The sequence below is a fragment of the Quercus lobata genome, chromosome 3, assembly GCF_001633185.2.
Source record: "Quercus lobata isolate SW786 chromosome 3, ValleyOak3.0 Primary Assembly, whole genome shotgun sequence".
In the NCBI taxonomy this organism is placed as follows: domain Eukaryota; kingdom Viridiplantae; phylum Streptophyta; class Magnoliopsida; order Fagales; family Fagaceae; genus Quercus; species Quercus lobata.
In genome coordinates this window covers 10,415,172-10,441,290 of record NC_044906.1, presented here as the reverse complement: position 1 = coordinate 10,441,290, position 26,119 = coordinate 10,415,172, and the positions used below count along the sequence as shown (strand labels likewise).

The 26,119-nt window shown below is 32.8% G+C and overlaps 3 protein-coding genes across 5 annotated transcripts; all 3 read left to right on the top strand.

Moving 5' to 3' along the window:
* Positions 1-4,190: 4,190 nt before the first annotated feature.
* On the top strand, positions 4,191-9,879 carry LOC115979963 (probable receptor-like protein kinase At5g18500). 3 transcript variants are annotated; one of them, XM_031102092.1, is made up of 9 exons: positions 4,191-4,750; positions 5,290-5,730; positions 5,818-5,971; positions 6,078-6,182; positions 6,383-6,505; positions 6,574-6,744; positions 6,884-7,013; positions 8,506-8,718; positions 9,364-9,879. In XM_031102092.1, exons 2-9 carry the CDS (start codon positions 5,310-5,312, stop codon positions 9,487-9,489), a joined length of 1,443 nt encoding a protein of 480 aa, XP_030957952.1. In that variant the 5' UTR covers positions 4,191-4,750; positions 5,290-5,309; the 3' UTR covers positions 9,490-9,879. The 3 variants fall into 3 exon arrangements, with proteins under 3 accessions (XP_030957952.1, XP_030957949.1, XP_030957951.1); XM_031102091.1 differs by having other exon boundaries at positions 4,217-4,582; positions 4,671-4,750; positions 5,290-5,971; XM_031102089.1 differs by having other exon boundaries at positions 5,290-5,971.
* Positions 9,880-18,805: 8,926 nt separating this feature from the next.
* LOC115980303 lies at positions 18,806-19,441 on the top strand. Its single transcript, XM_031102566.1, has one exon. The coding sequence runs from the start codon at positions 18,806-18,808 to the stop codon at positions 19,439-19,441; it is 636 nt and encodes a 211-aa protein (XP_030958426.1).
* A 165-nt stretch (positions 19,442-19,606) lies between these two features.
* On the top strand, positions 19,607-21,951 carry LOC115980302. The gene is made up of 5 exons (XM_031102565.1): positions 19,607-19,738; positions 19,829-20,095; positions 20,191-20,577; positions 20,731-21,078; positions 21,277-21,951. The coding sequence occupies exons 1-5, from the start codon at positions 19,607-19,609 to the stop codon at positions 21,949-21,951; spliced, it is 1,809 nt and encodes a 602-aa protein (XP_030958425.1).
* Positions 21,952-26,119: the final 4,168 nt, after the last annotated feature.

Below are 26,119 nucleotides of genomic sequence, written 5' to 3'. Positions count from 1 at the left end.
TGATAAAAAACTAAATATTGAGCTAAAAGAAAAAGGTTTTATTAGAAATATTCTATGATTCACACCTAGAAATATATATATATATATATATATGTTTTGATACATAAATAACGAAGATAGAAGTGAGGTTCGAATTACAAATATGAGACACTGTAAATGATATTATTATCATTGAAAAATAAACTACTAGCACAATGAAAAATATTTTACACATATAAACTCTTATTGAAGGAAATATATATGTTATTGGAAAGACGTTACAAAAAAATATATTATTTATGTGCATTTGGATTAACTATGTGTTGAAAGCTAAAAATTTGTAAAAGTATAATTACTTATAAAAAATGGGTCATGTTAAGGAATTACTTTTTGTCAAAATTTTTGTTTTTTTGGTCAAAATTTTGACTAGCTTTATAGGGTGTGCAGCCAATAAAGCCATTTTTTTGAGTTTCATTTATCAGTTTAACAGTATTTTCAAGCTCTTTCATTAATTCATGTCAATTTTTTATTAGTTGGACTCTATAATAATTCATCTTTAAAGAGCACCTTATTGTGCTTGTTAGTATTTCTCAATAAAAAAAAAAAAAGGTTTTAAAAATTTGTGCATACACAAATAAGTTAAAAAGTAAAAAAGACAAAAAGAAAAAGAAAGAAAAAAAGAAGAAGAAGAAGATGCTAATCCAAAAAGAAGAAGTTCATTTAGTGTGATAAAGGAAGAGGTTATGATATCATATTACTTGCTTTGCTTTGGCTTTTGTAAATTTATTTACATTCTACTTTGGAGGGAATTAAGGATATTTTGATAGTAAATACATATTCTCACTAGAGGCTAAATTTTTTTGCCATTTTGGTTTTACAAGATTAAAAAAATTTGTCAATTTTTGAAAGGTAGCTAAGTTAAAGACACATTAAATTGAAGCATCTATTATGCATGTTAGCACATAAGAAGAAATTTGATTAACATCTTTCTCCTTATAAATAATGCCAGCAATGTTAATGTAGCACCACATGCCTTGCACCCCGTGACCCACTTCTGCATTAATTTGCAGCTAGACTTAAAGGTATGAGTATGACCCTTTTCTCTTTGTGACTTGCATCATTGTATGTAACCCTATGGTTATTTCTTCCTAATTTGAACAATCTTTTAGATAGTTTATTTATGAATCAAAGAAAATGTTCATGTCGTCTATTCATGAGTCATGACCCTATTATATATATATATATATATTTATTATAATTATATAGAAGTTTTATTTATTCAACATAATATATAGTTAAATACTGTACTATAATGAGGGGTCGTATGAGACATGGCATCCCACAAAAATTTATGATCATATATAAAAAAAGATAAGACATTCAATATAAACTTTATTGAGCATGTGAAAATCTACACCATTTAGAGGATAGCTATTTGATAGACACATTGATTACTTTTAGCTTACCTAAAAGACCTCAGTCCGTGGTTTTTCATGAATTTGCCTCACATAATAAGATGAGGCCAAAGATGAAGTGTGTGTGATGTTGGTGAGCAATGAGCATCTTTGCTATGCCATTTCTTAAAATTGAGACCAAATGATAACCATTTCCTGAAATTTTTTATAAAACAAAAATGCCCAAGAAATCATCAAAAAAGGGAGTTATTATTTAATTAAGTAATTAATTTAATTCTTATCCAATTTTCAGACATGTATAGTACTCCAATCTAGAAAGTTTTTGTCAAAATCCTTTACATGACAATGATAGGTAATGGGCATTAAAGTTGTTACCATTATAATTGACAAGTGAGCATAATAGGTGCAGCCACTCTATGGACTTAGGCTATATATATATATATATATATATATATATGGGGCCTATAGGGCCTCGGCCACTCCAAACCAGCTGTGGCCAATATTAATATTCCCTTTTGTAAAAAAAAAAGAAAAGAAAAAAAAGAAAAAAAAAAGAATATAATGGTCATGACTAAAGTATATTGTTATTATTAAGTAGTTTCAGTTAATTCAATTAGTAAAGTCTCTGATGGTTGAATAAGAGATTTGACGTTCAATAATTTTCTATACCAAAATTAATTGTTGTTTTAGTCTGATGATAATAAACATAATTATCAGAAGCAGATATCATAAGTTAAAATTTTATATAAAAAAAAATTTGATAATGTGAAGGAGCTCCTATATTAATCTGTCTGAACTTTGAACTTTCTACGTGACATTAAGTTTGAGAAATTCTTGTACTGTGTCATGCTACTCAAACATTGAACGCCAAAAAGCATTCAACAAAATAATTTTGAGTGGATAAGACTTCATCTAGACATCTTCAGTAATAACCCTTGATGCTAGTAGTCTGCTTCATCAACTTTTATGGCATTGATAGTTTCCATTGAATTCTATCCCCGTGTTACCACAAGAGTATAAAGCAAATGGTAACTATCTTATTGGCTAGTTGAGTATATATACAGTTGGCAAAAACATAGGAGTACTTGATTATACTTGCTAGTTACGTTAGCCAATAACATTCAATTTAATTTAATGTGCTCTATATACACACATAGACATATAAAAAATGTTATTGGCTGTTTGACTGTATAAAGTGCAAACTTACTGCTTAGCAAAATAACCCTTGGTTGCTAGTCAGTAATCAAATCCATTTAAAGAGTGAGATAGGCTTTATTCAATTTAATTTAAAGGTACTTTACCCAATTTGGTGTTGAAGGGACACCAAAAGTTTGATAGAAGGATGTAATGAATTTTGGATGACGGGTTATAAGACCATAAATTATTCCATAATTTTATGCTACAACTATAATGTAACAGAATGTGATTAATTGCTTATTATTTATATAAAGACTTACCATTTTTTTTATCCACCAATCATATTTTATCACGTTATAATTATGACAAAAAAATGTATAATTATTGTGGCACTAGATTTTTATTTTTATTTTATTTTTCATTTGGGGACAGTGGTTTGTATGTATTTACTCTGCAGTCCAGTGACTTGTACGCACTTACTGGTTAATTGTCATCAACAAAAAGGGTCTTATGTACCATGATACAGTTGTAAAAGTGGACCAGTTGTACTAGATGTTGGCTTAGTTGGATGACATATAATTGCCCAATTTGCATGGATTTTTTATTTTCCTTTTCCTTTAAAAAAAAAAAAAAATTCTAGTGAATGGTAATGCATTTGTCACCACCAATATGGTTTTACCCAATTCCCAACATGTTATTGTTCTCATGTAAGTGGATGTGGATCAGTTGCAGTAGAAGTTGGCTTAGTTGAACAGATACATTTACTGTTTCTTCATCCAATTTGCCTTTTTATTTTCCCTTTTCTCAAATAAAGTTCACTGAATTTAAATTGAATAATAGTAAGTCATTACCTAATGCTAACCTTTATTAAAAGGGGTCCATTTTTTCTTTGCCAAGTTGATTTGAGTTAGGAGGACTATTTCAGACAATTGAATTTGGTGCACTTAATTAAAATTGGTGATGTGAACTTTTGCTGATTTTAAGTGGTAATTTTTTCTACAAGTAAAACCAAACTTCTAAAAGAGTTTTTAAACTCACTCTGATTCTCCAAAAAAAAAAAAAAAAAAAAACTCTCATAATCACATGTGAGTGAAGAACACTTAAACTTCACCAAAGGGTTTTTTTTGTTTTTCTTAGACAAAAATTCTTGATGAGCTAATCACTACTATGTGTGAAAGGATTTAAAAAGTCTTAAAAAGTTCAAAAAAAAAACCACAGTTTCATCTCCCAATGACATTAAAAATTTGTATTGTAATTCTCCACATTGTAATCTGTAATCATCTTTGTTCATTTGACCACCAAAATAGTACTAACCTCTTCTAAAATTCCACTAATCCCACATTACTAACCTCTTCTACATCGTAATCATCACTTTGTTTGTCTTAATTAGGATGTTTGACCAACTAATACATTAAAAATTCCACTCCACACAAACCTTTATTCCCACAAAATAAAAAAAAGAACAAAAGCAAAAGAAAAAGAAAAACCCCCCCAACTAAAAACAAAACCAATAGAAGTGTTTACAATTGTTAATATTTCTTTCACTAGATTACACTTTACCCAAACTAAAACCAAAAAACAAAAAGTTAAAAAAGAAAATTAAAAAAAAAAAACAGAAAAAGATAGTAGTCAATTTAATTACTGATAATCAGTCATGTTCATAACAAATCAAGATGACCTTACACTTACAGAATTCCATGCTTCTCTTTTACTGTATGTATATGTGTTGGAAGGGCATCTAAACCCATCACCTACCACTGATAACTCCACCCCTTCCTCTTCTTCTTATTATTATCCCCCACCACTTTTTTCTGAATTCTCTCATGTCCTTTTACTCTACTCTCTGCAACAACAAGCAGCAGAGCAGAGGACAGTTTTCTTTGTCATTCTTCTATTGGTGTTTATATTATAAAGAAAGCTTCTCTGTGCTTCTGGTGTCAGAAAGCTCCATTTCAGCTTAAATTCACACTTTCACATTTTTGCTTCCACAGAAAAAAAAAAAAACCCAGATAGGAAATAAACTCATTTGGGCTATATAACTGGTTTTTTTGGTAAGTGGGTTGATCTGGGTTTTTACTATATGGGTTCTACTTGATTGGGGTTTGTTTGGTCAGAGATCTGAGATTTGTTGAATTACAGAAATATGGTGAAGGGGTTTCAAAGATCTGAACTTTTTTGAAGCTGGCATTTGGTGATTACTTCCCTTCCATCATAGGAAGGTAAGAACTTGAAATGCTCTGCTTCTCATTCTATTTTGTGGCTGTTGTTATTTTTTAATGCTTCATCTTTTTTTTTTGGGACTGTTTGTGGCTGTAATAGTTGAAAAAAAGTTTCTGTTTATATGCTTGAATTTGTCCAATTGTGTGATGTTAGAAGTGGTCTAATCATTGTTATATCTTCTGTTTGCATTGTGGACTATGATCTAAGAATTTGTTAATTGAAATGCATCAATTCAGGTTGTTATTTTGATGTTTGTTCTTCATGATCCTTCAGATTCTTATTTGTTTCTGTGGCTGTAACATGTTCTCTTCTGTTTATTACTAGTTTTGTGTGGATTAGTAAAAATATCTTGAAATACTAACAAAGACATAGTAGGATTAGTAGACTTTATCACCTTGTGGATGATTGCCTAAGATTAGAAAAGGAGTTCAAGATTTTAATATGGTTATGTAAATGGTGTAAGAGAGTCAATCTGAAAATGAGGTTCTGCATTGATGAATTTTGCATTTGTCATATCTCTTTTTGCTAAATTCTGTAGGCATTGGAACATCTGTAAAGATGGCCACGGATCTTAATGCTGAATTATCAAAGAAAACTGCCATTTTTGATCTTAAGGTCTGGGAAGTAATTGGGATTGCAGTCGGGTTATTTATCGTAATTATCCTCTCTGTGCTGTCAATGTGTCTTACTTCAAGGAAGAAATCGAGGAGAGCTAGGGACAACATTCCTCTTACCCAAATCCCAACTGTTTCAAAGGAAATTAAGGAAGTACGAGTGGAGCAAGTATCAGCAGAAGAATTTGTTCCTCGTGATGGTATTCTTCTCACCATTCATGATAAATCCAATGAGAAAGAATCAGATAAGGTTTTAGTCCATCTGGGTATGGGGAAGGTGAAGAATGGAGACAATAGCAGCCAGTCAGGTTCATTTCATCATTTAGAGAAAGATGGCGGCGGGTCTCAATCTGGTGATGATTCTGGTAAGGTTACTGTGTATAAGCCTTCCTCATCGTATCCTATTACCGCTCCTTCCCCTCTATCTGGCTTGCCTGAATTCTCTCACTTAGGTTGGGGCCACTGGTTTACGCTAAGGGATCTTGATCTTGCTACAAACCGATTTGCTAAGGATAACGTTCTTGGTGAGGGGGGTTACGGAGTTGTTTACCGAGGGCAGTTGATTAATGGGACTCCAGTAGCAGTTAAAAAGATCCTTAACAATCTGTGAGTTTAAATATGATTATTGATTTCCTGGATTTATTTATGAATTTCTTTTTCTTGTTAATGTGACTTTGGCTAAAGTTGAACTCTTTAAACTTCTTTACTCCAGGGGCCAAGCAGAGAAAGAATTTAGAGTGGAAGTTGAAGCTATAGGTCATGTGCGTCATAAGAATTTGGTTCGTCTTTTGGGGTACTGCATTGAAGGGACTCACAGGTACTGTTGTTTTCTTTTACATTGTGTTTCAGTTTTTACTAAATATTTTTATCAGCAATCCAAATCAGTTACCACAAAAGTAAGATATTCAAGTACTAGTTACTAGATATTAGGCAAAGAAAAAAAATCTTTTGTAGGTTTGATATGTGAGAGATAGCTTCAACAAAGGATTTAATAAATCCATACTGGTAAAATTTCAGGATGTTGGTTTATGAGTATGTCAACAATGGAAACTTAGAGCAGTGGCTTCATGGAGCAATGCGTCAACATGGATATCTTACTTGGGAGGCCCGAGTGAAGGTTCTTCTTGGCACGGCTAAAGCGTAAGTCAATTCATTCACATCCTTTTTAGGCATTCTAGTTCCCATTTAATGTGATGTGCTTGTTGCAGTCTTGCCTACTTGCACGAGGCCATTGAGCCAAAAGTGGTGCATCGAGATATCAAGTCAAGCAACATATTGATTGATGATGAATTCAATGCCAAGGTATCTGATTTTGGTCTGGCCAAGTTGCTGGGTGCTGGAAAAAGTCATGTCACAACTCGAGTTATGGGAACTTTTGGGTAAATAATTCTTCAAGTCCATAAAATCTTATTTCCATTTTATTAAGAATGTTTCAATTTAATTCTAGACTGTTTGTGTTGGAGTAATCATTTTTGTATTCGTTTCCTCACCTTCTCTGCTTCTCTAAAAACTGTGCAGATACGTTGCTCCTGAATATGCAAATACTGGCCTTTTGAATGAAAAGAGTGATGTTTACAGCTTCGGGGTTCTGCTCTTAGAAGCGATTACTGGAAGAGATCCAGTGGACTATGGTCGTCCTGCCCATGAGGTATGGAATGAAATATTTTTCACTAGTATATATGTCTTTTAAGTTTTAACTGCTCAAAAGACTGAATTGTTTTTATACAGGAATCATACAGGAGCTTGATTCATGTTTCTTTTTAGTAATAGTCACTGATTTGTGGATAGTGATAAATTATAAGTTGAGATTTCATGATTTGGATCTCTCTTTATATATCAGGAATGCAACTTGTTTCAGGGCAACCTAAGGCCTTCTTTTACCTGTCTCCTTATAGTTGGTTTTAACTCCATGTTGCATTTTGGTTTTGTTTTGTTTTTTGTTTTTTTGTTTTATGGTTTTTTGTTATTGTTCTTCTTGTTTCTGGGCTGGCAGACATGGAAAACTAAGCTTAATTCTGATTTTTTGTTGACCTTTAGAGTAAAGTCAGCCCGTGGAATGAATCCTTGTAGTTCTTATTTTTCAAATGTTAAATGTTAAAAAGCAAGACACTTTCTTCTACCTGTGTACATGAGTTTCTATCAAAGAGGATAATCTCTATACCTGATAACCTTTTAGAGTCACATTGGCATTCAATTATAAATCCTGCACAATTGGAGTCAATTGTTGTTATACTGGAAATGGTTTCTATCATATGCAGCCTTGGCAAGACCCCCCACCTGTCTTGTAACTACTGCAGGAACTACCATGGCCTCCAACTGCTGGTGTGAATGTGTTGCTCCCCTTCTATTATTTTGAATTGCCTGTTAATAGGCTGTTATAGCCATGGGAAGCACCTCAATGCCTACCCTGTTACTGTCTTTCTATACAAAAGTTTCCATTATTTTAAATGGAAAGGGGATGCCATTAAAAGAGTCTGCATGTAATACAACTTTATGCTTTTAAGACTCTCTTTAGTACCTTTCCTATTTGTGACACTTAAAATTATATGCAGGCTCGTAGGCTAATGACAGTGTTTCAAGCCTGTGACATGCTTTGTTATAAACCTTAAAATTCCTCCCATTTTTTCCGACAAACCATAACAGCCTATCTTTTGATGTTTTTTCATTGTCTTCATCCTTGATCCTATCTTCAAGACAATTAGAAAGCTTCTTTGTATGATAATATGGAACAGAGTTTTGCTATGTATCTCTTTGGCCTTTAAAAGGAAAGATTTATTAGATTTCTGCTTTTCTTTTATAAGAGCGACGTATACTATAAAGTTCTTGATGTCTAACATTAGTCCTCCTAAAAAAAAGTTGTTTGCATTTAAAATCTTCTGCTCAAATGTTGATATTCAATCCTCTGAGTCAACATTTTCTACATCTTCATGTTATTTTGTTTTGAAAATGAAATGGGTTGGTAACGTAAGGCCTGAACTGTTTCAGCAAATGTTCAAAACTTTCAAAGGGTCAGTAGGTCACTTGAATTAGGACAGGTTAACAGTCTACTTTGGGCTTTAAAACATTTGTCTTACTTGTAATTTTTATTTGGTCCAATGAGATTTTGACGCTTTATATGATGTGAGTTGCAATACTTGCAGGTAAATCTGGTCGACTGGCTGAAAATGATGGTTGGAAGCAGGCGATCAGAAGAAGTGGTAGACCCAAATATTGAAGCCAGGCCATCAACAAGAGCCCTTAAACGTGCTCTTTTGACTGCTTTGAGGTGTGTTGATCCAGATTCTGAGAAAAGACCTAAGATGAGCCAGGTTGTCCGCATGCTTGAATCTGAAGAGTATCCCATACCAAGAGAGGTTAGTTTCTGAATTTTCCTCAATAGCATGAACGATATATTTATATCTTTTTGTAACTTTAGTAATATCAGATTTGATTGCTGGTGCAGTCCTATGTTGAAATCTGCACACATTTTCCAGTGTTTGAGTCTTTTCTATTTGCATGATCAAACAGACTAGTTCTGTCTTTCTAGTAAGCTGCTTCTTTTTTTTATTTTTATTTTTATTACCCCTCCCCCATCCCTGGCCCCTCCCATTCATTAAAATTTTCCCCTTTTTTTATGTTGAATCGAAGTCATCAAATTCTTTTCAATTATTGTTATAAATTATATTTGTCTTAATTTAATGCCATGGAAATGTAATTTCACTCTATAAATCTATGGTTGACAGCCACTCTTCTTTTTGACATTTCAAGTCGCCAAGCTACCTACACCAACCACTTTCTATTCATCTCACATTTTGTTCCCTGTTGCTTTAAATAATTTTACTTTCCTCTGCTCATATGATCAATGCTGAATTTCCTTGATGGTTTATCATGTCCCCCTTTCAATGCATATCAAATGCTGGACATCTGATTCTGACCCCTTTGTTAAGGGGAAACTTTATATCAGACAGATGGTCCCTGACCAAGTTTTAAATTATAAGCTTTGTCCCTCCACTTTTCAGGATCGAAGGCACCGAAGAAATCAGGGGGGCAGCATGGAGATCGAGTCCCAGAAGGAATTTTCTGACACTGATCGGAGTGATAACCCTGATTCAAGATCGAACAGCAGAGGGTACCAGCGCACATAATCAAACAAGCGATCATTTTAAGGATCTAAAGGGATTATATGAAGTGAGGGTAATTCTTACAATTTTTCCAACTCATTGAATTCTTGGGTTTGCCTACCTGGGCATTGGAGAGAGAGAGAGAGAGAGAGAGAGAGAGGGAGGGTTGGTGGAGGTAGTAAAAAGTTGGTTCTTCAATTTTTATTTTTTCATTTTTACTCTGGTTTCTTTTAGATGGAGAGATTATTGTTTGTGTATGAAAGTGGTGTGAAGAACCCACAACAATGGGGTTGTGTACAGAATTGGGTAGATCTTAAAGTTGTTTGAGGAATATGCTGTTCCTTCTGTTTAAAAAGAAAATACACACTGCTTTACCACCAAAAACAAAAAGCACTGCCTTTATGATTGGTTTAAGGATTTTTTTTTTTTTTGGGGATAAAAGTTCAAGGGTGTTGTTGCTGCCAGGAGAAGCTCCCAAAAATATAAAATTACCTCATCCTTGTGGCCCAAACTCTGGCATGAATTTGATGCCTGGACCATTCCCCATTCATGAGTACTATGACACTGATGCTACATACATTTAACTTATTAATGATTTTGTCCAACTCATAACATGGTTGAGGACTGGTATGCATAGTGGGTAACAGGGTAAGGTAGGCCCTGTTTAATTCTGTTGTAATCCTGTAGATGACACACAAGAACAAGAAAAATTAAAAAAAAAAAAATTGGAAGGAACCCTTGCATGCCTGCCAACCCATGGTTCCTACTAAGATATATGATCACTAAAAAGTTTCCATGTGCAGAGCACATACTCTAATAATAGTTTATTTTATAATATATATACACTAAGTTATATTACAGATCAATCAGTATCAAATATATATTAATATTACATATGAAAGTATTAACTCCCTAAGATAGACCTAAATTGAATTATTTAAAAATTTCCTTAATGATTCCAAAGAAGTCAAGACTTTTAGAAAAATAAGGTAGTGTTGTAACCTGAAAAGTGGATTGGGTCTAACTTGACCCTCTCTATAATTCACCTATCAAAATAAAAACCCTTAAATGTTTTCATTGTATGTATACCGAAACAAATTATCAATTGACTGATTTTTTTAGTTATGGAAATGATTTATAAGTAGTGCTATTGAGAAGGCTACACCATATGAAGTTTGTGCCTTTTTTCTTCTTAAGAAAATAATAAAGATAAATGATTCTGATAGGTTTTAGAGATGACAAATTCCATGACTTTGCATGAGTGTCAAAAATCAAAATCCGAGTTTATGATGCAACTCAAAAGAAGATATTATTCAGGATTTTTACTGCCCTTCGATCGATGTTTGACTGATCGATCATGTTTTTGCAACAACTATTTGACAACTATCCAAGTTTATCGATAGAAGACTTTTTAACAAGCTCCTTGACTAATGTTTGATTGGGAATTCAAAATTTGGTGTGTGCCATTAAAACTCATGCTGTTTAAGTTTTCGTGCACTACATGCAAACATATAAAAGACATATTATATTATAAGCATGACTCAAAAGGCTTTTAGGAGGCTATTACCATGCACCAAACCAGTGCAAATCAAAGCCTAAGTTTTCTTCAACCCGTGCACCAAAATGTCTTTTTTTGGATGTCAGGTATAAGACTTTAGGTTTTCTAGGATCTTAAAGTTTCTTACCATTTGACATTCCTTTAATTCATGTGAAAAATACCTACACCAGTCGAGCCTAGTAGGTATAGGAGGATTGAAAAAAAATAGAGAAAACAATAAATCTTGAAAATAATTTAATATTTTAGAAAAGCTTTTGTAAACTACTCAATATTTTGAATTTGTTGAGAAAAAAAAAAACCATCTTGAAATTTCCCTGGTTACAACCTAGGAGGTGAGATTTGAACCCCTAAATTGTTATTAGAGATACATATATAAATTACATATTAGGGTAAATTTAAAATATTAACACAATAAGACTAGCATTTGCTAGTCTTATATTAACACAATATATGTCATATGACTAGCAAACAACTTTCTTCAAAGAATAGGGGAAAAAAGAGAGAGAAAGTCCCATCATTGCAAAAAGGAATTTTTGACAAGGTTTTCAGTTATTATGTGTTAATTTATTGAATCAGAGTAATTTTTTAATAATTTTACTAAAAAGGTTTTTGGTAATTCTTGGTTTCTTCCACATGTAGATGCATGGCTCGAAACAGTTTTGTTTCATAGTTTGATGTGGGGGAAGATTTAGCTGGGTAGGAAATTTATGTCACGGAACACAACATATTTTTCTTGACTTTACTTACTAAGGTGTGCGCCATATTTTTTGAAAGATATTATAAAATTGTACTCACCTAGAGAGCCCGAATTGAAGGTTAAGTGATGATTATATTAGATATGCCTTAGTTAAGGGTGTTCTGATAAGAATTTGGGGAGATTATTTAATTTCCCTTCAAATTGAGTAGTTGCTCTTGGAGGTTGAGTGATGATTATATAACATATGCCTTAATTAAGGGTGTTATGATCTGAATTTGGGGAGCTAATACCTTAAAGAGCCTCTAATTGAGTAGTTAATATAACATGTAAGTATACCACTTAGCCCAAAAAATTTAGACCTATGAGTTTGGGCCCAAACATCCAATTATGTTATATTAACAGCCCTCTTTTGTCATTCTTATTCAATATGAGATTTCACTCGCAATAAAATCTTTTGACGAACTTTATTATTATGGTTCTTCTTTTTAACCAAACAAGATCCATAAAGCCCAAGGAGTGATGATTTGCTAGTGATGCAAATGTCATATTAATGATGATGGATGTAAAAATAAATAATTGGCAGCCATTATGTTAGCATGTCATGTATACTTCTCTTTTTTTTTTTTTTAGAAAGAAGCTTCAGAGGATATAGCATTACTGTATTAAGGCTAAATTAGCCTGGAAAACAGAAATTTTTTTTTTTAGAAAGAAGCTTCAGAGGATATAGCATTACTGTATTAAGGCTAAATTAGCCTGGAAAACAGAAAAAGAGGGAAGATGAACAGTCTCCATCCACACAACAAATTCCACAATATGTTTTGCATGCCGGGCAAGGCTGTGTACATCCTTATTACCTTCTCTCTTTATATGAAAGTAATGTAATTCATTAAAATTATTAGATAAAAACATTGCATCAGTTATCAAATAACCAAGAGGAGCCAGAGAGTTTGTATGAGCTACCAAGGCTTGAGTAACGAGCAAAGATTCCCCTTCCATCACTGCATCCGTTATTCCAATCTCCAAAGCAAATTCGAGTACTCTTGTTGCCGCCATGGTCCCTATTTCTGCTGCCAGGTATCTGCATGAGAACTGCTGGGAAATTGCAACTATAGGATAGCCCAGGGAGTCACGGATTACAACCCCAATGCCTCTATTTTATATGTTTTTTTATAAAAAAAAATTTATAAAAGAAAGCAAAAATCTCATGTGGGAGATTATGCAGTTCTACTATGTGGTGATTTGTTAGAGTAATTTTTTGTTCAACTTTCCACTTCACTTCTTTACATATTTTGGACAGTAATAAAATTATATTATTAGGTCATTACTATTTTCACTTAGTGTTTAACATACCACTATCATACCTCTTTCTTTTTTCTTTTTCTTTTTCTCTCTCTCTCTCATTTTTTTTTTTTTGGGTGAGAATCCACACCCGGAGGCCATGTTTTTTTGATAAGAACCTAGAAAAGATTACACATAATCTCGCGTAACAAGGGGAGCTATATCTTCAGGGATGGATTCAATCCAAACATGTAGCTCGTTGCTGGACACCACTATCATACTTCAATAACATTAACATGACATATCATAAATTTTCTAAGATATTTCCATAAGCCAAATAAACATTAACATGATATTACAAAAAATTTATAGTAACTCCAATGCATTGCAGGAAAAAAAATGATTAAACAAAGAATCAACCTATGAGTTACATCACATAATAACTAATATCTAATTTATATGACATTTACTCTATATTCTAAATTCTTTATCTCCTTAAGTTTATATTACATCATTAATTAAACAAAAACATCTTCATATTATCGCAACACTATGTCATGTTATTACTTTAAAATATTTTGAAAATTCTATATAATCTTTTTACATAGCAGCTTACAGTATTATTTGCGTATCACACGGGCCCATTGCTAGTATAATATAAAAGTCGGATCCCATAACTGGTGGATACACACAACGATGATAAGTGGCATAATCTTCTATCTATTTAGAATGATGTGGAACATGGTGCCACATGGCAAGTAGTAATCATTTCATAACACATCACATCTAATATGTGGTAATATATTTAATCCTAAATTAAAGGTATGTTACAATATTTTTTTTTACTACTTTTAAAAGTGATGGTGTGTGTATATGTTATTTACTAATATATATATATTGCTATTTACTTTCACATTTTACCATTTGATAACGAACAATGTAATTATAAAATTGAAACAATTATTATTTATTTTTTTTAAATCACTTACATTTGAAACACATAAATATTACAGAAATTATTTTTTTATTTTAAAAAAACCGTTTTATAATTATCTAATTATGTATGTTTTTTTTTTGGAAAAACATCTAATTATATATACTAATTAAAAGAAAGAGACCATCTCTCTCTCTCTCTCTCTCTATATATATATATATATATAATTATAAAAGTTAGATCCATAAACTAATAGATGCACAAAATGGTAATATGTGTGCTTTAGAAAAAAAAAAAAGGAAAATATTAAACAAGAACAGGATGATATAAATAGTTTTGGTGAAACTATTATTATCATTGTTGTTGTTGTTGTTGAGATGATAATGAAGTTACTCAAGAAAGGTACTAAAATATCTTCTCTTAATTTTGTTTTGTCATGTGACTCCTTGAGACAGATAATTTACTTTAAGTAAAATTTTATTTATGTATTTTAAAATGACTCACAAATTATTAGTATACTTTCAATTCATTTATATATAATTTTAATTAAGCCATGTATTACACGGAAATAATACTAGTATATACCTAAAAGTTGAAGCGTAATATTTACTGTTGCTACACTCCTATTGAGCCACCTCATCCACCATGTCATTGGCCACATCATTCATCCTTTTCATATTTATTTTTTTACAATATTAAATATATAAATATATTGGCTTTACGAATTCATTTTACGTGGTTTTAACTTTACATATTCACTAGTTATAGGCCTGTGCGTTGCACGGTTTTATGAAAAAACTTATAAAATAAATGTATAAATAATTATATATTTTAATAGATTCAATAAACTTAAAAGAAAAAATTATCAAGTGTAAATAATTATCTTACTAAAATAAGGGTTTCTTCCTAAAACTAAATTAAATTGATAATTCCAAATTGTTAAATTGATAATTATTTTAAAAAAATGTACCAAAAATTGACAACTCTATAATTAATATAATCTTGATAATATTATAAATTAAAATTAAAATTGATAATTCAAGAATACATGTGTAGAACATCTTGATCATTTGATGTAACATAAAAATCAAATAAGAAAATTGTTAAAATTAATCTATTAATTCTAACCATATTTAATCATTAATTCTAAGACCCTAACCCTAAGCATATAAATTAGATCAAAGCCAAGAAAATTAGTTTAAACAAAAGGCAACCAATACACAAAACCTAATCAATTTAATAAAAACAAAATACAAAAACAAAGAAGGAGCCTTTAGAAACTTGACAATGTTTTTGAATGTTTTGAATTCATTAATTAAAATCACATGAAGACAAAAAACCAATAATAACACTAAAGAAAATAAACAAAATGAAAATAGTAATAATAAAAGAAGAAAGAATGCATACCTACATTGTCATGGGATTTAGGCATTCACATATTGAAATAAGCTTTACTTCAAAAAGGATATATAGGGTTATATATATTGGTAGAGTTCCACTTGAAATATAATTCATTTAAACCATATTGAAATTAAAGATATCTAATCATTGTGTTTGTTTTTATCCCATAAAAATTGGAATTAAAAAAAAAGGTCATGAATAGAATGGGGGAAAAAAAAAAAGTTGATTCAACATAACATAACATATAAAAAATTTAAAATAAAATAATAAAAAAAAAGAGAGAAGGAGAAAGTGATTGATAGCTATAATGAATTTATATATATATATATATATATATTTATTTATATATATTTTTAAGTGCCATCAACTTAGATATTATCAAATTATTGGAGATATATATTGTTCCTTGGGATAGATTATATTAATCACCTCTTTAAGAATTTGGATTGTGCTTATCCCTTAATAATCAAGTTTTGTAGCCTTATATTGTGATAAAATAATATTAATTTAATAATATTAAATTTTGGAAAATTTAGATGATAAATATTATCTAAATTAAATTTTTGTATGTTAAATATTATCCCCTAATTTAAGAAATATATCCTAACAAATAAAAAATAATGTTAATTAGATGATAAATATTTCTAAATTAAATTTTTGTATGTTAAATATTATCCCTTCATTTAAGAAATATATCCTAAAAAATAAAAAATAATGTTAATCTAAGAATAAATTAGAGTCCTGGTAGTATACTATTCTTTTTTAGTTCTTTAAAATTCTAAAAATTTAATTCTTTTTTAGTTAAAGGCCCGTGCGTTGCACGATTTTATCATAAACTTATAGAATATACATTTTATTTGATAAACAATAATCTCTCAAATAATTATTATAATAAAAAAAGGAAAAAAATTTGGTATAATAATTATCAAATATAAAATGATAACACCTAATAAAATTATTATTTTGTAACCTACCAATTGTGCTCATCTATTGAGAATTTTGTATCTTTGGGAGATTGTTGAATACTTCTTTGTACACTATATCCTTGTTCTTGTTTGTCATTGTTCTTTATTATAAAATTTTATGATTGATAAAAAATCATGTCAAACCATATTTAATGATTGATAAAAAAATAAAAATAAAAACTAAATGGATAGATTGACTTCTTTTATAGATCAAAGTGTACAACTCTAATAGTTAGCCAAAACTATTTCAATCAGGAAAAATAAAAATCAAATTGTTATGAACAATTTATAATCAAATTTATATCAAAATATGCTTAATTGTAAGCTAAAAAGAAGATTTTTCTTCAAATCAAAATTGAGAGGATGAAAGAAACATATCACCATTAGAACCCATGTCATAAAACAAAAAATAATTTATAAAATATGCCGAAGCATATTTAATGATTAATTCTCAAACCATAATCATATAAATTGTATAAATTATAGGCAAATTAGGTTAAACAAAAAACAAAAAAATACACAAAACCTATTCAATTTAATGAAAAAAAATTAGAGCAAACAAATACATGCCTAAAAGGTTGTAGGTAGAAGAAGAGAAGTTTAAAGAAAAAGAACCGTATAGTACACATTCATTATAAATTATTTAGTATATATACACTCCACATTGAAGAAATTGATATGAATAAAAAGTCTAATGTCAGTCTAATTTGTGGCAGTGTAAAGCTGAAGTCTAAATCTTAAAAAAAGTGGCAAGAGGAAATTCAAAGAATTTAGTGTTTTATTTAGATACTAAGAGTAGTTGCTGTTTTTTTTTTTTGTTTTTTATTTTATTTTATTTTTTTATTTTACGTGTACTACCTTGCTGATTTTTTTAAAGTGTACAACGTTGCTTATTTTATTTTATTTTATTTTTTATTTACGTGTAATAATATAATTTAAATTAAAAAATAAGGATAAGTTGAAGATTTTGGATTGTAATCAAATTGATATTGTTTATCAACTTATAAATTATAATAAGAAAATGATTAGATGAAAAATTTGGATTGTAATCAAATTATCAACTTAGAAATTATAGGAGAAGAAAATAAGAACAAAAAAAAATGTCTATTTTTAAAAAAAAATCTAACAAAATTTCCGCAATTTGATGGAGAGTGAGAGAATTTTCAATTGTGTGGAAATTAGATTTCTAATCATTTTAGGAATTATAAGAGAAGAAGAATTAACATAGGATGTATGTTTATCCAAAATCTTCATCTAATACTTTATTTTTACGTGTACTATGTTGTTTTTTTGTTACACATGATAATATAATTTAAATTAAAAAAAAGGATTAGATGAAGTGTCTATTGATTTTAGAATTTGTTGATAACATTTTAGATAAACACAATTGCTATAATTGTAAATCAAATGCTACTTTCTTTCATTACTTGATTTGTCATTGTGGGGCCCAAATGATTTATGGGCCAGGCCCATCTACTTGGGGAGAATCCGAAGGCCCAAGCCGAGGAGGGCTACGGCCCAAGCTCGACAAAATAGCCTATGGATACCGCTGAGGACAGCTCAGTCCTCGGCAGACCCAAAGTCCCCCCTGAAAGAAGGGTAAAAACGGTATAGGATTGAAACTAGGAAGAAAGATCTAAAATATCCAGGGAAAGCTGCCCTTACTGCCATTCAATGCTCTGAACCTGACAGAGGCGCATTCTTTGGCTTTTACAACCACCCCCAACGACTTTGAATATGGGTTGATGGGACAAGTATCAATCTTGGAAAGGTTGACCCTATACGTGGACGAAGGACAATGAACGCAAGCGAATATAAAAGGAAAAAACAAGTAACCTAAAAGGAGGGGTTGGGAAAAATGGCCAAAAACCAGAGCCTCCCAGCCCACCTCCAGGAGAAAGACTCCAGGGGTGAAGGAAAACCGAAACTTGTATGAATACCGCAAAAAACCCACCGCCTGTCGACCAAGGCCTAGCCTTCCAAACCCACGCTCTACAAATGATATTGTTAAGGGCCTTTTCACGTGCGAACCCGACACTGTTTAGGTTCGTCACCAAATCGCGTCCTTACAATTGGCGCCATCTGTGGGGAAGGCTTGTGTGTTGGTATAGGAGGTGGGTCGATAGAGTCTCTTCGATATATCTAACCGTTGGTTATAGAGTTCTAGTATAAAGCTCTGTTAGGGACTGCGTTTCTTGACTAGGGGCTGGGTTGAGGAGCTAACTCCCTTAAAGCCAAGGTCCCCCGTAAAGAGCAAGCTAGGCACTTGGTAACGTTAACCGTATGGATAAACTCTAGGGGCTTGGCTGAGGAGCTAACTCCTCTAAAGCCAAGATCCCACACAAAGAGAAAACTAGGTTTTGGACAGAACCAGGGCATTGCATGGTCCACGGACTCAAGCCTATGGGGAAACCAACTACCTGGATGAGGAAAACTAGGTTTTGATGTACAAGGTTTTCTTGTCCAGCCTAGAACCTGTGGCGATGAGGTGGTTCAACAGTTTGAAAATGGACTCCATAAATTCTTACAAGCAGCTCACCCAAGCCTTTGGCTTTTTTTTCATTACGAATAGCAGGGTTTCTCTGCCTCTGAGTTCATTGTTGTCATTGTCCATGCGTGAAGGAGAAACTTTAAAAGCATACTCGGACAGATATTGGAAAATGTACAATGAGATGGACGGTAACTATGACGACGTCGCCATCAGCACGTTTAAAAGTGGTCTCCCCACCGAGCATTGTTTGAGGAAATCCCTGACTGGTAAGCCTATTACCAGTGTCCGTCAACTTATGGACTGGATTGACAAATACAAAAGGGTGGAAGAGGACCAATTGCAAGGGAAAGGAAAGGAGAAGATCATCCCCCACAAGAGGAATGATTTCAGGTCGGAACAATATAACAATAACCATCCGAGGAGAGATTTTGCAGGGCAATCTAGATTAGCCAACACGCAAACGGTTAACGCCGTATTCAGAGAACTGGTACAACAGGTTTTGGAGAAAGTTAAGAATGAGTCGTTTTTCAAGTGGCCGAATAAGATGGCCGGAGACTCCTCAAAGCGTAACCAGAGTCTGTATTGTCAGTACCACCAAGACTACGAACATACTACTGAAGACTGCAGGAACCTATGGAACCACCTAAATTAGTTGGTCCAAGAAGGGAAATTGTGGCACCTTTTACATCCTTCCAGTGGTCATCTGGGTCAGACAAACCAAGAGCCCCAGAGAGACATATCTTTAATACCTCCTATGGGCACGATAAATGTCATCCTTGCTGCACTAGGAAGAACCGACCCTTTTCCCTCCAGAGTAATGTCTATGGCTCGACTCTCCACCGAGGACAACGATCGGGAATTCAAAAGGTCTAAGAAGGGAGCCTTATCTGTGCTAGGATTCTCAGACAAGGATAAGATTGGAACTATCCAACCCCACGATGATACTCTGGTAATTACACTCAGGATTAGGGGGTTTGACGTGAAGAGAGTACTGGTAGATCAGGGCAGTGCTATGGAAGTAATGTACCCTGATCTGTAGAGGGGGCTGAACCTAAAGCCTGAAGACCTAACGGCGTATGATTCCCCTTTGGTGAGTTTCGAAGGGAAAACTGTTACCACCAAAGGGACAGATCAGATTGCTCATATAGATTGGTTCAGTCGTGGTCGAGGTGGACTTCATTGTGGTCAACGCCTATTCGCCCTACATAGCCATAGTGGCCAGACCTTGGCTCCACGCCCTAGGAGCCGTTTCTTCTACACTTCACAAAAGGTGAAATACCTGTTGGAGGGCCGAGTGGAGGAGATTGTAGGAAATCAGGCCATGGCTAGACAATGCATGGTGGCTGCCATCTCACGCCAATCCAATGTAGAGTCCTCGCCTTTATAAGAAAGGACTTATAGCAATCAACCACCTCGGCAATACCTGTTGATGAGCCAGCTGAAGAGGTGAAATGCAAAATTCTAGAAAGGGTTATTGTTGACGACGATCCAGAGAAATTCTTTCAAGTTGGCTCAGAACTGCCCCTCCGAGAGAAAGAAGAGTTGATTGGGTTTCTTAGAGAAAATGTTGACGTGTTTGCATGGGACGCCTACGAGGCCCCAAGGGTTGATCCGAGTTTCATTTGCCACTACCTAAACGTTAACCCATCCTCCATTCCCAAAAAGCAACCACCCCGACACCTGTCAAAAGAGCATGCCAACGCTGTTAGAGACGAAGTAACAAAGCTAAAAAAGGCAGGGGCTATCAAAGAAGTCTTCTACCCCGAATGGTTGGCGAATACAGTGGTGGTAAAAAAGAAGAGTGGGAAGTGGTGAGTTTGCGTAGATTTCACAAACTTGAATAGGGCGTGCCCAAAAGACCCGTTCCTAATGCCTCTGATAGACCAGTTGGTAGATGCAACTGTAGGCCACCCTCGAATGAGCTTCTTGGATGCCTTTTAGGATTATCATCAAATACCACTAGCCCCGGGAGATCAAGAGAAAACAGCATTCATGACTCCTATCGGAAACTACCATTACAAAGTGATACCTTTCGGTTTGAAGAATGCAGGGTCTACCTACCAAAGGATGATAACTAGAATGTTTGAACTGCAACTGGGCAAGAGTGTTGAAGTCTACATAGACGACATGGTAATAAAGAGTAAAGTGGTATCCAAGCATGTGAGAGATCACAGAGTCATTTTTGGCATCTTAAGAAAACACAAATTGCGTTTCAATGCCTCTAAGTGCTCATTCAGTGTCGGGTCTGGCAAATTTTTGGGCTATATGGTAACTCACAGGGGAATTGAGGTGAGCCCAGATTAGATTAAAGCAATTCACAATTTACAAGCTCCTCGAAACCTAAAAGAAATCCATAAACTCATTAGAATGATCGCGGCTTTGAATCTGTTTATTTCCCGATCTGTGGACCAATGTCGGCCTTTCTACTTCCTAATGAACAAATGGAAAGGATTTGAGTGGTCTGAGGACTGTGTCTTAGCCTTCCAGCAACTTAAAGAGTACCTGTCATGGCCACCCATCATGTCTAGCCCTGAGGCCGACGAAGTTCTGTTCGCCTACATCGTGGTGGCCCCTCACGCTGTGAGCTTGGTGTTAATACAGATCGACGATGGCATACAACAGCCAGTTTACTATGTGAGTAAATCGTTACATGAGGCCGAGGTGCGTTACTTACCATTGGAGAAGGCGATTTTGGTAGTAGTGCATACTACACAGAAACTCCCTCACTATTTCCAAGCACACACAGTCGTTGTTCTAACTCAGCTTCCTCTCAGGAGTGTACTCCGGAGTGCCGATTACACAGGAAGAATTGCCATGTGGAGCACGCTTCTAGGGGCTTTCGATATTAAATACATGCCTCGGACCTCTGTCAAGGGCCAAGTTCTCGCTGATTTAATAGCCGAATTTGCTGAACCCCTAATAGAAGCAATAGCAAAGAAGGAAAATATGGATGGAAAATCGGTTGGCACAATCTTTGCCCAAAGAGCCTCACGTTGGAAAGTGTATGTTGATGGCGCGGCAAACCAAAGGAGATTCGGCGTAGGGCTGGTTCTAATATCCCCTGAGAAGATTACCATAGAAAAGTCATTGAGACTAGGATTCTCGGCTACAAACAATGAAGCCGAATATGAAACTCTATTACAAGGAATGGCCATGGTGTAGAAAATGGGAGGGAAGGCATTAGAAGTGTTCTCAGATTCCAGACTGGTTGTAGGCCAGGTGAAGGGTGAGTTGGAAGCCAGAGATGTAAGAATGCAGGAATACCTTAGTCAGGTCAAGCGCTTGCAATCGGACTTTGAATTCTTCAACTTGACGCACGTCTCTAGAAGTGGGAACACAAAACCTCCTAGAGCAATTAATACCGCCTCATAATCTACAACGCGTCAGAAGTAACCACTCCCGCACGTGTGAACCAAAAATTAATTGGTCCTATCTCTTAAAAAATCAAAACCCCACTTTTCCCCTCGGATGGAACGGAAAAATCGTAATTTTGAGGGGTTATTGTGGGGGCTAGGGCCCAAAATAATGTATTGGGCCTTAGGCCTTGTTCGAGGAGGAAAATACGACTTAGATGATCTACGTTACAAATCTCATCAATAGGAGACAAAGGGAAGATGGTCCGAGGAGGAACTCCTTCTCGAACACGACAAATGTAGACCAAGTGTATACTCAAGCAGTTGAAGTGTACCCCTTGAACACGTGAGAGGGAAGAAAACTCAAAATATTTAAGGAAAAGTTGCCACCACCACATTAAATGCACTGCAGCTACTTTTCTGGCCGCATTAATGTGGAGAAGACCCCTGAACAGTGTTGCCTTGGCTGTCGCAACTCACAAAAGGCTGAAAGGGATGTCTGATGGGATGGATACTCAAGTGGGGATCCAGATGATCAACAAGTGTAAGGTCCAGATGATCAGGAAGGACCTATATAATGTGGAAGAGCCCCCAAGAAGTAGGGGCAGAAAAGGAGTGAGAGAGAATACTGTAGCATGCTAAATAACCCTAATATGGTGATCTGTATTTATACGTTAAATTCTGGTCTCCTGGGACGGAAGGTCCTTTGATCATAATAGCTTTTGTTCGTGTTTGATTGCTTCTTAACTCCATGCAAGCCGTTGCTCAATTCATCTAAATCTAGTTCTTTGACCCATACTCTACAAAATTCATTGTATTGGGCTTTTTGGATCAGGATTCCATACATTTGGGCTTGGGCTCCAAACTTTGTCCCTACACTAACCATAGGAGGATCTTCTACTAGAGGTTTGTACTTTGTAACTCTTATTGTCATATTATTGACTAATTGATATGTGTTTCTTGATGCAAATTTTTATTTATCATTTTATTCACAACACTAAATACTATCAATGAATGATGTTTGTTGTTGATCTGATTTGGGGAAAAATCATTATTAATTTGTCATATTTTGTGTTGTTATCTAGTTTTACTTTATTTGGAAAACAACAAGATAGTCTGGACAAGTTGATGTAGAATAGTTAGTGCAAATGTAGAACAATTAGTGCAGTTGAAGATAATGGTCTTTGTGCAGTTTCCTTTTACTATTTGTAAATATTTTGTTTAACAAATTAGTAGCAAATTGTCATGTCTTTATTATATAATTTTCTTAGATGCTTGAGTAATTGTTTTAAGCATTTATGAATATTTTATATTGTTCTTCATCTTCCTTATCATACTAGTGCATTCTTTGAGATTTTAAAGAAAACAAATTCAATTTTGTGTTTAAAATTATTTATTTATCTATTGAGTTTTCACATGTTGGATTGGATAGTACCTTAGATTATAATAGCATTAACACAATACTTTTTTTTTTTTGAAAAAAAATTCTCTACTTCCACCCCCCCTTGGAATTGTACTCTTGGTTTTTTTTTTTTTTTTTTTTTTTTTTTTTTTTTTTTTTTTTTTTAAGGAAAAAGAGGTACACATCTTTTATTCTTCTCTTTATTTTATTATTATTTTGAATTGTAGTTTTGTTAAGTTTTATTAATTTTTAGATGCATTTCTATGTGTTTTTAATACTATGGTAGAAAAAATTAGGTTTGAGCAAGTTTGTTAATTTAAAACTAAAAGAATAATTTCTAAATTTTATATACTTTTTAATGATACACAAAATATTATAAATAACTTTAATTAAAATTAATATTTTCACTAACTTACCTTTTGAATTCTTGAGAAAGATTGTAAGGGTGGCAAAATTGGACACAACTTGCGAACTCGACACAACACGACACAAAATTAGTAAGTTATGAGTTGAGACTTAATCGGTTCATATTATATTTGAGTTGACACAATTGATCCATTTAATAGACAAGTTGGGTTAGTGCTTAACATATGAAATTTGTTTGACCCGTTTAATTAAATGACATTTTACCAATATACCTTTCAAACTCTAAGTATATGAAATTATTAGTTGTTGTGGCTTATTTTCTTTTCCATATTGTGATTGATCATTTGTGACATTGAGATATGCTTTAGTTTGAATGATTATTTGTAATGCAGTTATTAGTTAGTTTTGAATTTTATATTAAAAATATTTTTTTTTCCATAAATATATATTTTTTTCATTTTGATAAAATTTAATAAATAAGTTAACATGACTGACCCGTTTAATAAATAGTTCGTGTTGGGGTTGAGGAATCTTGACTCATTTAATAAACATGTCGGGTTAGTGTTGACCCATATATTCAGATATTCATGAATTAACACAAAATGAACCCAACATGCGAACACGAATTGCTACCCCTAAAAAATTATATTGTTTTTATTTTGGTACGATAGAAATCATATATATTATGTTTGTGATTATCTCTATAATAAATGAAAATATCTCTATAATAAAAGAAAATATGATTATGAATTATATTAATGAGTCTACCCTAATAATATTATCATGCATAACATGCAGGATCTGTTACTAGTTACATGTAACAACTATAATTATATGTGCACGTATTACATGCAACAACTAAAATCGTAATTTGAAGTCACGATTTTGAACTTGAAAAAGTGACTTTAGCATGTTTTATATACTTTACCTTCGTATATAAAAATAAATCAATTCTTGACCTTATTGCTTCTGCTCAATACTTTACAGGTTTCTTATTTGGCTGAAATACAACTATTTATTATGGGTAATTCTTATTGTGCACAGTATGTACGAGCACACACGCTATGTGCAGCAGCTAAATTGTGACTTAAGAAGTCTAAATTTCAAACTTGAAACCAGGACTTGAAATCAAAATTTTAGTTGTGGCAATCACTAGTCATATTAACATTGCAAAATTGATATTGACACTAAAATCTAGATGACTAGAGAGAAGTTATTTTATTTTATTTTTTTGATGGAGACTAGAGAGAAGTTTGACCAGGATTATACTATTTTCCTTACCTACCAAGTAAAAAACGGCTACTTTTTGAGCGACGGTGCATATTCTTTTTTTTTTTTATTTTTTTTTATTTTTATTTTATTTATTATAATTTTTTTCGATGGGAGCACTATTCATTCTTAGTGTTGCAAAATGAATAAAAAGGATCTTGTCAAGCAAGTAATATTTGATTACTCATGATATGCATAATTTGTTTTTATTTTTTTATAGTCAAAATCGAGACTAATAATATTATTCTTTAATTATTTAATTAAGCTAGCTGCTAATTTACTCTTGTATAACTTTAATTTATGTTACAATAATTGAAACAAAACAAAATATATATGACTAAACAATAGAAAAATATAAGAGAAAGATAGATTATATTTAAAAGAATAATTCATGACTATAACTATTGAAAGAAATCAAAAAATTCAGAGCCTACAAATTCATATATAAATATATATGTGTGTGTGTAACTATATAAATTCAGATGTTAAAACTTTCAAAATGCCAAAAAAGATATATAATTAAAGAATAAGTTATTGAAACAATTCAAAAAATATATGACTATTCAAAAGAAAAATATAAGAAAAAGAAATAAGTACACGAACTTATAAAGCAATAAGTTTTAAATTTTAATGGGTGTAAACTTTAAACGAACCTTATCAGCATGTGGCCCATGCTAAAAAATGTTGAGCAAAGTCTACGTTGAAATAATAAAAGGCATATCTCCTCTTAATATATCATATATAAGGTTTTTTCCCAAGAAATTAACATTTTTTCATATCGTGAGGTGAAACAAAGACATATGTAGTAACAGAAACCTTAAATTTCAATTATTGCAAGTTTTTTTTATCTTGTAAAAAATGGTTAAAGAGAGTTTGGTGGTTCATGTACGAAAATTCCTTTTTAAAAATACATGAAAAACCATAAAATAATTTTTTAAAA

Coding starts and splice junctions, on each gene's coding strand:
- LOC115979963 (XM_031102089.1), top strand. CDS start 5,310: ATGGCCACGGATCTTAATGCTGAATTATCAAAGAAAACTGCCATTTTT. Junction 6,183..6,382: donor TGCATTGAAGGGACTCACAG/GTACTGTTGTTT, acceptor GTAAAATTTCAG/GATGTTGGTTTATGAGTATG. Junction 8,719..9,363: donor AGTATCCCATACCAAGAGAG/GTTAGTTTCTGA, acceptor TCCACTTTTCAG/GATCGAAGGCACCGAAGAAA.
- LOC115980303 (XM_031102566.1), top strand. CDS start 18,806: ATGGACTCCATAAATTCTTACAAGCAGCTCACCCAAGCCTTTGGCTTT.
- LOC115980302 (XM_031102565.1), top strand. CDS start 19,607: ATGTCTATGGCTCGACTCTCCACCGAGGACAACGATCGGGAATTCAAA. Junction 19,739..19,828: donor AACCCCACGATGATACTCTG/GTAATTACACTC, acceptor CCTGATCTGTAG/AGGGGGCTGAACCTAAAGCC. Junction 21,079..21,276: donor TAACTCACAGGGGAATTGAG/GTGAGCCCAGAT, acceptor TTAGCCTTCCAG/CAACTTAAAGAGTACCTGTC.